The sequence below is a fragment of the Penicillium argentinense genome (assembly GCF_028826775.1).
Source record: "Penicillium argentinense strain IBT 30761 chromosome Unknown utg000001l_segment0_segment0, whole genome shotgun sequence".
Taxonomy (NCBI): domain Eukaryota; kingdom Fungi; phylum Ascomycota; class Eurotiomycetes; order Eurotiales; family Aspergillaceae; genus Penicillium; species Penicillium argentinense.
Genome location: NW_026622660.1, coordinates 1,680,968 through 1,694,397, shown reverse-complemented (window position 1 = coordinate 1,694,397; position 13,430 = coordinate 1,680,968). Strand labels below are relative to the sequence as shown.

Here is a 13,430-nt window from a genome sequence, read left to right as displayed (position 1 = left end):
AACGCACTTAATTTTCTGAAAGTTTTGATCATGTAACGATGCTTGTTATTCGGGAGAAAAAGGAATTCTACGGCAAATTAACGTTTCAAAATACACCCCAACGCTAGGTGACGGTAAATTGAGCGCTGAAAATGGCTACATTCGACGCCATTTTAAGCGTTCATTTTACCAAGATCTTAGTAATTAAAATATCACTTGCTCGAAATAAACCCAGTCTGATCATTTGCTCCCGGAGTGCTCAGGGATCAGCTCCGCCCTATTCAGATTGCTCCGGTTAGGCAATCAGGTACGTCATCACTGTTTCTCTTCTCTAGCATCCGCTTATAGCCTTGTACGAAAATAAAACGATGGCTTTGTCAGATGTTGGTTTTCGACTTCAATACATAAATAGTCTGTGCTCCCGCCTGCTCGTAACTTCTCTTCAGATCCAGTCTCTCAAAACTCTTCCTTTCAATCATCATATCCTATTGCCTTTGGCTGGGTCGCTCCCTTTCGTTCCCCATGCTCTGTTCGGTTACAGTGGCTTTAATCTTCCTTTTGGGACACCGTCTTTTTGCACTGCCAGTCATCCTCATCAACATACTTGAATTATTCAATCCTTAACTTTTGGCATCTAGAATTCAGGACGTAGTCGTTGATAGAGCTCTCAAATAGGCGCAAACGTCCAGGACCTCATTTGAAGGCAAGAAGACATAGTTAGTTCATTCACATCACACAATGTCGCTAGAAGAGACGGTTGGCCTCCATGCCCCTCTGGATCGACGGCGCGGCCGTTCCAGCGTCAGAGTTAGTCAAGCCGTTTTGAGTCTAGCTAGGCCAAGGATTAAAGTTTAAACTTCAGGTGGGCGAGGCCGCAAAACGGCGGTTCTCAGTATCACGGCTGGCATGTTCCGGGTATAGAGAGAGAGACCAGAGATCTTCCACTACACTAATTCAAACTTTGAACATTTTAGCCCACCGCGTCCTCTGTGGCTCCGGCAAAACGCGCATGCACCAACCCGATAACCCCCCGTCGAAAGCGAAACCCGCAGTTTCCCACTTCTCCGCAAGCCTATCCTTCCAGTCCTCAATCCAAGTAGCATATCTATCCCCATCTGAAGATACCACCGGTACCATGCCTTCCGGAACACGCTCGGACAGTCGAATAAGCCCACCAGTATAGAAGAAATCGTGTTCATCATCGCAAATACCAGGGCATTTGGATAGATCAGAGCTGTTGGCAATCCACCGAAGCTTGCCGGAGCACTCGCGGCAGCACGTCTTGTACGGGCAAGAGCGACAATAGTACCAGCCGTGGATACTCGTTATCTCCTGCATGCAAATCGAGCATCTCGTCAGTGGATCGCATATGAACCAAATATCTAAGTCGTCAAGACCGTCGGTACTATTCATGTCTTCGCCATCGTTTTCTATATGAATCTCGCCCAGCGTGTCCAATAGCTCCAACCCGTCTTTGGATTTCCTGACATCACGCTCCTCGTTATAGTATACCTTAATCAACCGCTCGTTCTCTCGCTTGATCCAATACAACGCCGCACCGAGATCTTCCTCGCTACCTGGATCAACCAGGAATGTCTTGAGAAGAGCTATGAAAGCGATCTCGTCATTTGTAGGATCATCGTCTGATAGCAAGGCGATGCATGCTTTAACGCGACCGCGGAGAGCATGTCTGGCATTGTTGGGATCTCCATGGTTCAGAAGCCAGCTCGAGATAACCAGACAGGCGTCACCCGACTCAGCCGCAGTGTCCAACATGATCGGGAAGCTTCCACAGAAAGAGATCTCGGTGCCACTCAGGCACAATTCCACCAGGTGGGCCAGTGAGCGCCCGCGATTATTTTCGGCATTCCGGGCAGAGTCAGTAGCACAATTGGCGTGGTTGAGGACTTGACACCATCCTTGAACCGCCAGGTCTAAGTGTCCCTTGTCGAATAACACCGTTGCGATGAGATATTTAAGATTGGCGATATTATGACGCTCTCCTGGTAGGGTATCGATTCTCTCCATGGTCCTCGCAAGATGAGCCAGGCGATCCTGATCCTTCTCTTTCAAAGCATACTGAAACACCCTGTACATGGTATGCGGCCGTTCGGTGAAAACTTCGAAGATGTAGTCTGCGAAATTCATATCCTTCGGTCTTTTTGAACTGGCCCCTTCAAAATGCTCAGCTGCGCAGTCTAAAACGGTCCCAAGATGCTGTGGGGTTTGCAGCTCAAGGAAAATATCGAAGAAGGAAAGGAAGTCAGGATACCACCAGTCTTCCTTCGTTGCCAACAGCTCCTGCCAAGCTTCATTTGCTATGGCGATTGCATTGTCTCTTTGTTTTGCACGATACTTCAATTGCGCCGTGTTCAGCAATCGGCCGACTCGATCCTTGTCCGAACCATAATCGTCCCTCGGCATCCGCATCATTTCTGCGAGTTCCATATGGTTCAATGCCTCCGCGTGTCTCCCTATTTCAGTACATGCGCGAGCCAAATCTCTATGTACGACGGAGAGTTCCTGATGGTCAAGGGTATTTGCTTTTTTATCAAGGCCAAGCGTGACGTGGAATTGCTCACGCGCTTCTCGATGGTGGTATTGCAAGAGCAGTGCCTGGGCGACCCTGGCATGCCACATGGCTGCATGCTCAAACTTTTGTAGCTCGGCGGCTTCCATGATCACGGACACGTCAGTGTTGCCCCAGGTCATTCCTAGTAGTTTCCTCGTTTCGTCGTCTTCGCCCAATCCCTTATCTACTGCCGCCATTGCATAATATACTTTCAACAAACGCGGAAGGGCAGCAGGCCAGCCATCCTCCTCATTGATTTTATCCGGGGCTAGCCAAAGACGGAACCAGGTCCGCACCATGAAGGAGAAGAGCACCGTAAATAGGCATGTGTCGTTTGCCTCTTCCGATAAACGGGCATTGTCTTCGAAGCGCTGTTTCGTCTCCGGGAGAAGCCAGCTCAGGACCAACTCTGCCCTTCTATTTGCAGTGACCCGATCTTCGGCATTCAACCAGAACTTCCCGGTGTCCGATACGCGAGATGAAGGATAGAAGCAGTACTTGGCATAGTCCCTCATTTGTATGACTTCAACCAACCAGTTCATATGTTTTTCCTGGACGAACAAATCTTCAAAAAGTGCTGAAATATCTTCACGTCGCTTCCCTGCCATTTCAGGATTGGCACGCACTAAATGCGATGGCAGGAATTTCTCAGCATACGGTCTGAGGTCTCCTAAGTATATATCTTCGGGGCCTATGTCGGACTCTGGCTTGTGGACCTCGCGGAACGTCTGGAGGATAACATATACGAAGTTGGCCTCGGTTTGTTCGACATTGACATGAATCGACCCGGACTCTTGCGATGTCCTGAAATACTCGTAAAATGAGCTATGTCTTAGGATCACAAAATCCTGCTCAAAGCCATATTCGTCTGTGGTATGTCGGATCTGAAAGAGTGATGAGTACAAGCTGCGGATATCATCCTCAAGGTTCAAGACCTCTTCTTTGAAGATGATATGTAGCATCGTATTGAGCTGCTGCACATTCAGTGGTTTTTGCGCGAGCGTCACGAAGGAGAGCAGGACATTCAACTGGTCAATCTGCGTTGCGGCTTCCTCGATGGAGTACTCGCCATAGGACATTTCGTCTGGTAGTGACAACTCTCTGCTCAGGCGCTGCAGCTCTTGGCTCAACATCGCGCTGATTCCACGCGGGGTAGACCTGACGGTTTTCTGGATCTGCTCTTTAGTCCTACAGCGCAGGACAGCTTTGATGACCAGATTGGCCCATTCCCAGAGACCTTCAGCTTCCCGGCTGATCTCCTGGACAATCTCCTCTTGGAGGTGCGGCGCCGCGCGAAACAATCTAGTCTTTTGTAGTTTTTGTGAGACATATTCGTGAAGATCGTCCTTGTTCTCATTATTACCGATTTCAATATCCGGGATCCAGTCCAGTGAGTGTTCTTCGAGCATGGGGCGCACTGATTCCCTGCTCAGCAGTACAATACGTAAAGATGGCCTTGTCTTCGAGTCATCTTCTGAAAAAGCCTTCTCCAGTAGGCTACCAAGGACCTCCAATTCCTCCAGCTCTGCCTCATCGAGGCCGTCAATGACGAAGCACGTTTCCGCTGATGGCGCATTAGCGAGGTGCTTGAGCAGCAGTTTTCCCCACAAGGTATAGGTATTTTCAGCGTCTTCTTTCAAACAGAATTCCTCAACATGAGTTGCGAAGCTTGGGCTTTGTGTGGCAACCTGCCATGCCAAGGTACGCAAAGCCTTGTTGATGGAGCGTAGATCAACATCGTTGTTCCTGCAGAAGAAAGACGCTACCAGAGGGGCAGTGCCAGAAAATTCTCCACTGGCAAAGCCCGTGATAATTTTGGACGCGAGATGGGACTTGCCCACTCCAGGACCACCATGAAGCCAAAGAAGAGGCTGATTTCCCTGCCACCAAGTCCGAAGCATGTCCTCTATCCAGATCCCTGACCCAGGGATACGATTCTCGTTGATGAAAGAGAAAACTTGGCTTGACCCGGATACTGGTTGTAGGGCAGCCTTTACCTTCTCTAACTTCTCCCGATCATGCCTACGATCATCCCTCTCAAGCAATTCCTCCGTATTCCTGAGCGCCTGATGGGTTAACTTCAGCCCATGCGCCGAAACCATCATATTCTCTTGGCTCGTCAGCTCCTCCAGCTCGGCTAGGAGCGAACTGACCTCTGTATCTTCCGCGATCACATTCTTCGCCCACTTCGTCAGCCTCGCTTTCAGCGACCCTTTGCGCAACAGTTTCTGGGACGCCGCACAGACACGCAGCAAATTCACCAACACCTTGACAATAATCACCTTCATTCCCTCACTCAGCGGCACGCCCTTATATGAATCCAGCCGCAACGCAAAATGGCCTAGGTTGCGAAACAAATCCGTAACCATATCAAACGACTCACTTACTCTCCTTGCCCCACGTACAACCAGCAACATCGCCCCCATGATCGACGACGCCGGCGGGAACGCCGCAGCCACAGCGCCCGCGATGAGATCGCCCCAGTTCTCAAAGGGGGCGAGCACAGTCTGCATCGCATGGAGAAGTGGGCGTCGCTTCATGCGAAAGTCCTCGAAATTGTCCTTTTCGAATTCTAGCTGCCGCGAGAGGTCTTCGGGGCCACGGAGGCCCCGCAGTTCCTCGTCGCCGAGCATGGTGCCGGTTTCATTGGCGTAGTCGGTGCAGGCGGCGTGCCAGAGGGAGGAGAGTTTATCGTCGGTCGAGTTTGTGGGCGGGATGGCCATGGTGGGAGCCGCTGTCCGTGAACATGAAATGGAGGAGAGGAAGTTGTGATGTTGTGAAATGCTCCGCGGCGACCCCTCAGTTCTCAGTATGTTTGGCTCCATGGCCCGGCCCGAGCCACGTCAAGCCTCTTCCAGATATGGTGTAGTTGGTGCATGAAGTCTACAGATGCATCCGATTGGGTAATCATAGCCGTACCCGCAAAACTGCGATCATGAGGCCAATTTCATAGCCGCAAAACCGCAGCGGGTGGGTGCGGTTATCACTTTACTACCCATGTGTATTTTGCTGATACCCATGGGTATGTAAACAGTATGAACCTGCACCTGTGACTTCCCTGTAGCTGTATATCTTATGCACTTTTTCGTGGTAATTTTACAGTATTCAGTCAGTATATGACTACGTATTCCCCCAACCTCTTCGACATTAATCCCCGAGCCCTAATCTAAAACACGTTAATCAGATACGGTATTAGCGCCGATCCGCCAGTTCCAAGAACAGCTCTTGTATCTTACATGACGGATAAGAACCATATTAGCTGTATTATACATGAAGTTGCTGTACAGTACTCGAATGCTCTTCCCTGGTTTCCCCAGCAAAACGATTCTTTCTCTCGCCGACTTTTTGGGTGCTACCTACAATTCACAATATGGCTCCGAGACTCCTCCCTCAAAGTTGCATCTCATCCGTGATATAATCGAGAGCCAGTCACTCATTACATCTTAAATGGCCGAAGAAGCCGAGTATAGCGAGAAGTCACGATAAGTATGATACACCACCAGAGTGGCGATATTTCAGAAATTTGATCATCGCAGAAAACCCATCGCATACGAGTCATCCTGGCTCGAAGCCGCACGCTACGGCATTATTTACAATCGAGCAACAATTTAAAAAATAGCAAGTCTTAAGTAGCCCATATCTATCACCCTCAAGAGCATTAGTATTTCTCTAAACCAGTGTAAGATTCCTGTAGCCAAATTAAGACCATATTCGATGGTAAATCATAGGGAACTCTAAGAAATCAGAAGGTAGGCTCATTGTAATTAGATAAAGGCTCTCGAATAATAGAATATGTGACAAGGTATACTAGTCTTTGTATAAGAAACTTTTAACGTAATCCACAAGCGAGCTGGACACACAAGCGAGCTGGACACTAAATCGCGACCGTTCCCCAACACGTCGACTTCCATACTTCAACTACCTACCATGCCTCGAATTCGCAGTCAGAATTCAAGAAATCCAATTGAGCAAGAGGGTAGGATCCAGCTCGCGATCTGAGCCTATCTGAACAAAGAATTTCCATCGATTCGCGAAGCTGCACGTCAATTCCAAATCCCCCACTCGACTTTGCGACACGACTTCGTGGGAGCACATTTCGAAGAAATACTCGCGCTAATAATCATAAATTGACTGCAAATGAAGAGGAATCGCTCCTACAATGGATACCCTCGATGGACACGCGTGGATCAGCCCCCCGACCGAGTATGGTAGCTGAAATGGCCAATATTCTTTTGGCAGAGCGCGGTAGTCAGACTGTTGGAACCAACTGGGCTTCTAATTATATCAGGCGCCACGATCAGCTCAAAACCCGATAATCTCGTCGATATAATTATGAGAGAGCAAAATGCGCGGATCCGAAGGCTATTCAGCCATGGTTCGAGCAAGTACGACGTATAATCGACGAAAATGGCATCCAACCTGAGGATATCTACAATGTTGATGAGACTGGCTTCGCGATGAGCTTATAGCTACTGCGAAAGTGGTTACAAGGGCTGAATACTACGCTCCGAGGGCAGTTCTACAGCCAGGGACTCGTGAATGGGTCACATCCATCGAATGTGTGAATTCAACGGGCTTCGTGCTCCCGCCAACAATCATCTTTAAAGCGAAAACCTACCACTACCAAGCTTGGTATGATGACCTACCTCATGATTGGAGAATTGAAATCAGCGATAATGGCTGGACTACACACGAAATTGGGCTTCGATGGCTAGAGAAGCAATTTATTCCTTGGACGACTAGTCGTACTAAGGGTAAATATCGACTTCTAGTACTTGATGGCCATGGTAGTCATTTGACTCCTTATTTTGATCGATTATGCCGCGAAGACGATATTATTCCCATCTTTATGCCTCCGCATTCCTCAAACCTACTACAGCCTTTAGATATAGGCTGTTTCCCCCTAAAGCGTGCATATGGGGGGATGATTGAGGCTAAAGCGCGATGCAATATCAATCATATCGACAAGCTTGATTTCCTCGCAGCATTCCCACAGGCCCACGCAGATACCATTAAACCAGAGACTATCCAAAATGCATTTGCCGCAGCTGGTTTAGTACCATATGATCCAGATCGGATCATTTCAAAGCTCGATATTCAACTCCGGACACCTACCCCCCCCCCCCCCCAGATAGTCGACCAGGGAACCAATCGAGCGCGTGGAGCCCTAAAACGCCAGCAAATCTTAAAAAATTAAATCGACAAGCCTCATCAATTAAGACTTTACTTAAAAACCGCTCGCAAAGCCCTCCAACACCCACAAATATAGCTATTGATCAGCTCCTTAAGGGCTACCAGCAATAATTACATACCAACACAATCCTTCTACAGGAAAACAACGATTTACGGGCAGCAAATGAGACGCAAAAGCAAAAACGCAAGAATTCTACAAACCGCATTGCTCAGTCAGAGGGATATTCGACTCAGGAGGCTAGAGAGGCATTTAATAGTCTAAACAGGCTATTGAAGCTCCCCCTGCACCCCCTGCGGAACCAGCATCATCAACTTCCCAGCCAATTAGACGCGCTCCACCGCGATGCAGCGACTGCAATCAAGTTGGGCATAAAAGAACGCGGTGCCCTAATAGGTCTGATAGGTAGAAATTTGAAAATAATGGCGTTGGTTGGTTAATAAATTGGTTTAAATAATAGTAGTTATTTATGTGTCCAGCTCGCTTGTGGATTACGTTAGGATTCAATCATATCGGTAAGCTAGATTTCCTAGCAAGCTATCCTTAAGGCGCGAGAAGAGACCTTTAAAGTAAGAATATTTAGTCTAGTTTTACAGCAGCAGGTCTAGTTCCACAACAGCCTGAACGTGTGCTTTCTAAGCTCAATGTATCTCTTCGAACACCAACACCCCTAGGACCCAGCCGACCTACTGGCCGATCAAGCTAAAGTTAGTTCAACCCAAAAACACTAAAAACAGCAGTTCAACTACAAAGGCAGGCTTCTTCACTCAAAAAACTACTTAAAAAACGTTCAAGAAGCCCTCCTACCCCATCAAAGATAGCCCTAGGTCAGACTATCAAGGGCTTCTATGTCTCGATGCATAATGCTGCACTACTAGCGCAGGTATGTGCTGATCTACGGGCTGCGAATGAGAAGAAACGGCAAAACCGAACACGAACGAATCGCCTAGTTCGATGCGAACAGGGTGTTACAGTTAGAGAGGGCCTACCACTACCAGTGCAGCCAGTGCAGCCAGTGCAGCCAGTGCAGCCAGTTGATCATCCTGCACCGGTTGAATCGCCTACTTTGCCACACCCCACCAGCCAAACGTGCACCCCGGAAATGTAGCGGCTGCAATAGTATTAGCCATTCAATTATCCGGTGTCCCAATCAATAGTTCTTTAAATTAATAGTGTTTTGGTGGTTTTATCTGCTTTTTAAAAATGTAGTAGCGGGTTGGGTGCGCCACGCCCGTGTGCGCCGCTCACTCGTTGATTAGTTAGTTACGTTACTAATCTGAAGCTGACAAGACAGCGTTGTTTGCAGAGGCGCCCGCATGTCATGTGAGAGCTTAATAGATGTTATCTCTTAGAACGCCGGTACAAAACGTGGGGAACTTAGTACATATTCATCCATCAACGGCCAAGGGAGATTGAGATTTTTTTTCTTTTTTTGTAAAGAAATTTCTCACTCAATAGTGTTTTCACCAATCTCAGAGCTTCCTTAGTAAGTCCAAGCTGATTATCTCGAGCCTTGTCAACACTCTCGATTATCTCATTTGAATCTGCGAAATGACATTCGATCCCTCTTCGTTGGCAATTCGTGCATGGCTCTAAGCCCGAGAACTTGATTTTGCTTTGCCAACATGATTTACATTTGTCTCTGTTAGAACTCAGCTATACCTAGCACGACGGAAGATTTCTCACGCGTTCGAGGTTCTCTTCGATCTATATGATTCCGTCCGCGCTAGGGCGGCCGTGGTATCGAACTGTCCCGAAGAAGTCGCTCGCTGATCTCTCGGTCGCAGATGTGAAGGTAAGTAAATTGTCAACGTCGCTAAACTGGCTGGCCAAGATTGGTCCAAGGAGTGTGCAGGAGCCAAAGTGGCGTTTGTTTTTAGCGGGCCAGCGTGGATCCCTACTTGACCCCGCACGCTTCCCCCAGAACGCCACTGACTCCATCCTGGGTGGCTTTGGTGACCCAGAGAACCTCAGGTGCCCGTTCGGTGACTCTGCTACGTTTTACTGGACAGCGCACCATGGTTGGGGGTCGCTTTCCGTGTATCTCTGGGCTAGCTTGCCTTCTTTGCCCGATTCACTGGCTTTTAGCATTGGACAGAACACGAAGGGCGAGAAAGTTGCTGAAGGTTCATATGACATGAATGTCTTGGTTTGCTAATTTTGATTCTCGTGGCTTGATGCACTTCCCTAGGAGGGTGTGGTCTGAATTGCCTGGTTATCCTGTGCTTTGGTTACGCGATGGTGGGCAAGGTGAAATGCAACGTCACGAAAAACGCAAATGAATATTGATGGAAGAAAAGGGTGTTTCTCGTTGCTTGAAATCTGCGCACTTGGCCCTCGTAGTCTTATTTCATCAGCTGTGAGAATGAAAGGATTCTATTCGCCGTATTCAGCGATACTCAGAGGAAACCCCAAGTTCATCGCTTCCCTCTTTCTTTCTCGTGCGGGGGGCGATTGTGGGGTCGATTCGGTCTGGTGGGGCCCACCAAGTGCACAATTTCCAGCGACAGCCGAGATCACGCACGGGATTAGCCCGCTACTGTTTACCAGATCGAGTAATGACAAGGCAAAATCCATGGTTGTCAGGACGTGCAGCGTGGCAAACATATGATTAGTCCCGCAAGCTGGAGGGGAAAGGACAAATCCGAGAGAGGGTCTCCACAATGTGCCAGAACCCAGAAAACGTCGGCAAATTGAGGTGAAAACTAGCAAAAGTGTGGACAAGATTTAGACCTCTTCCTTGCGCTACTAATTACGGAGAGGCTTTTGTGAGCATGCATCCAAGGTCTGGGTTTGCTTGAAAACATATATTAGAGTAGTCGGGAAACTAGGTGTGTAAAAGTCTCATGGGGCTTTTTGATTTCCTTCTTTACCTGCTACCGCTCGGTGCAGTAACCTAGCCAGTGAGGTAGTTCACAGATTCAAATGCACGGTGTTGACGGCGCCGTCACGATAATCTTGATGTTCACATGGTCATCGATTTCGTATTTCTGTCCAAATCTACCTTATATAAGTTTAATTATGTATCGGCGCAGCAATCCCACGGGTCAGCTTAGGGTACATTAATGTCTGAGATCACACCAGTCTTAATACCCACCATGCCGGACTCCCGTTTCTCAGGTACACGGTATGCCTTGCTAAGATCGCTGGTCATGAGGTGAAGCGCCAGGCCAATCTTACAATTATCCGTGCGGCGAACCACCTCGTCTTCGGTCGAGAACTTCGGAATCGCAGTGACAGGGCCGAAAGTCTCCTCACTGTTGCCTTGTAATCGTGATGGATGATCGCTGGCACTCCTGATGAAGGGAATCAGCGAGTGGGAGTGTTGAACATCCCTGTCACTAAGATGTTACAGTATCTAAATCACTAAACATATTATACCCCAGTGCCTTCGGCGCCATTTCTTTACTGCCGGTCAAGATTCTAAATTCTTCGTAATGCCCATTCTTGTAAACATTAGCAGAGCAGCAGGAAAGAGGTAAGCAGCAATCCCAAAAAAGGGGGAACCGCCAATAATCAGATTTCTTTATTTTTCGGTGCTTATTCGCGTAGTACTGCTTTGAATGCGAATGGTACCCGTGGCAAGAAGACGGAAGTATTGGGTGCCAAAGTATTTTTTGCGCCACTGTATCTTACGCATGCTACAGGAAACCTAGTTTTCCTAGGTCACTAGCCCGTTATGGGTATAGCGCCTTGTCAACTGCCTTCTGTGAGGCGTCTTTTACTATGAAAACCTAACTCATTTAGTCCCGCGGCACTAGTACTAACTGGGACTCGGAAGCAGTCTTTCCCCTTGGGTATGATTGGATGCCCCAAAGACAAGAAGGGATACGCGGGTTAAGCTGGGCTTTTCCACTCAGCTGGAAGTATCTTTTCCAGGAGGCCCGCAGTCACTGAAAATCGGTTTTAAACTTTGGGAACGATACCTCTCTTCTGCTTTTCTCTTCCCCTCGCTGTGCAAATTATTGACGGGCAACAGCACCGCCGCCCCTCTCGCACACTTTGTCACCGGAGTGAGATGCATCCCACGAACACCCGGTCCGTCGGCCTACTCACAGCCGCTACCCAGCAGCATGAATATTCTATACGGAACCCGACATCGCCGCTGGGGACCGGAAGCGGTACGGTGGATAACGCCCTTGATATCAGCATAATCGTGTTCATGTCCATCGCTCTATATAATGCCCTCGAACTGGCGATTCTTATCCCACTGTCTTTCCGCCGATACAGCAGCCTCTACTTCTGGTCTCTGTTGACATCAGCTATCCTCGGCGTGATTCCCTCCGCCATTTCAGGGGTCTTGCAGTATTTCAATCTGCAGCCATTGTGGCTTACCCTGGTCATGCAGAATGCTGCATGGATCTTGATGGTGCCGAACCAATCTGTGGTGCTCTACTCGCGACTACACCTGGTGTCGCAAAGTACAGCGATATTGGGCTTCGTGCGAGGGTTGATCATTCTGAGTTTAATTGCTATTGTTGTGCCAACCATCGTGTTGAATGTGGGGTGGTCCTATATGCCGCAGACCCCCGCCTGGGTGAATGGGTACGCCGCTATCGAACGTATCCAAGTGACTTGGTTTACAGCACAAGAGTGCTTTATTTCGGGAGTGTATATCTGGGAAACCATCCGGATGTTACGGATCATTCCTAGTGGCGACAAGCGACGACACAAGATATTGTATGAGCTGCTGGCCGTCAACATAGTGGTCATTATCATGGACCTAGCGCTGACAATTCTCCAATATCTGAACTACTATTTCTCACAGGTGATTTTGAAAGCGACGGTCTATAGTGTCAAGTTGAAGTTGGAGTTTGCAGTGCTGGGTATGCTGGTTTCGTTCGTGCATTCGCGGGGCTCAGAGGTGTCGTTCTGGGGGGTCGACCATTCAATGTCGAATATTCCTAGCACTAGCACAAGGTTTGTTGAGGAAGGATGTATGCGACAAGAAGGAAGTAATAGTTGCCCAGGGAAGCCAGGGCCACATTGAACAATCAATGGAACGGGCTGTGAGTGTTCTTATTGTTTAATCTTCTTAAGAATACTAGTCAACTGATTTCTCAGTCTTTACTAACTCCCCAATCACCAAGACCGATCTTCAGTGAAGAAGAATGGAAACGCAAGCAAATCAAATTAATTATACGATTCTCGCTTCCATTTGAGCTCCTAGCGCACCCTGAATTCCTTGACCTAGTTGAATTCGCCCAACTTCGCGACAGCTTTTGGACCTAGCCTCTGACGCCATCCGAGTTTTTCGGTTCAACAGAGTGGCCTTCGAAAGCGACCCGTTTCAAGTCTACACCTCGGCTCTTATATTCAGCCCAAATCAGAGTGAAACAAGGAAATCCTATGGCAAGGTCGATCTGCCATCTTGGATAGAAAAGAGTCAGCCAATTGAGCCAATTCTTTCAGAGAAAAGCTGGGGACCGTGTCTTCAACTTCTGGAGGACCACACTGACTCGGTCTTGTTGGCTGTCTGGTCTCACAACATCCGGCTTGGCAGCATCAAAGGACAGAACAGTTCGAGTCTGGGATGCAAAAACTGGCCAGTTTCTCTTCATTCTTGGGGGATATGAAAAGGCTGTCACATCAATTGCCTGGTCAAACAACAACCTGCTTGCGTCAGGATCAGAGGATGGAACAATCAGTATCTGGGATCTGGACAAGCACGAATGCACCAGAACACAA

The 13,430-nt window shown here is 48.4% G+C and overlaps 2 protein-coding genes across 2 annotated transcripts; one reads left to right on the top strand and one right to left on the bottom strand.

Moving 5' to 3' along the window:
* Positions 1 to 933: 933 nt before the first annotated feature.
* On the bottom strand, positions 934 to 5,274 carry N7532_000569 (NACHT domain protein; the record flags this gene model as incomplete). The annotated part of the gene is made up of 1 exon (XM_056613073.1): positions 934 to 5,274. One exon carries the CDS (start codon positions 5,272 to 5,274, stop codon positions 934 to 936), a length of 4,341 nt encoding a protein of 1,446 aa, XP_056480297.1.
* A 6,486-nt stretch (positions 5,275 to 11,760) lies between these two features.
* Positions 11,761 to 12,732, top strand: N7532_000568 (uncharacterized protein; the record flags this gene model as incomplete). The annotated part of the gene is made up of 1 exon (XM_056613072.1): positions 11,761 to 12,732. One exon carries the CDS (start codon positions 11,761 to 11,763, stop codon positions 12,730 to 12,732), a length of 972 nt encoding a protein of 323 aa, XP_056480296.1.
* Positions 12,733 to 13,430: the final 698 nt, after the last annotated feature.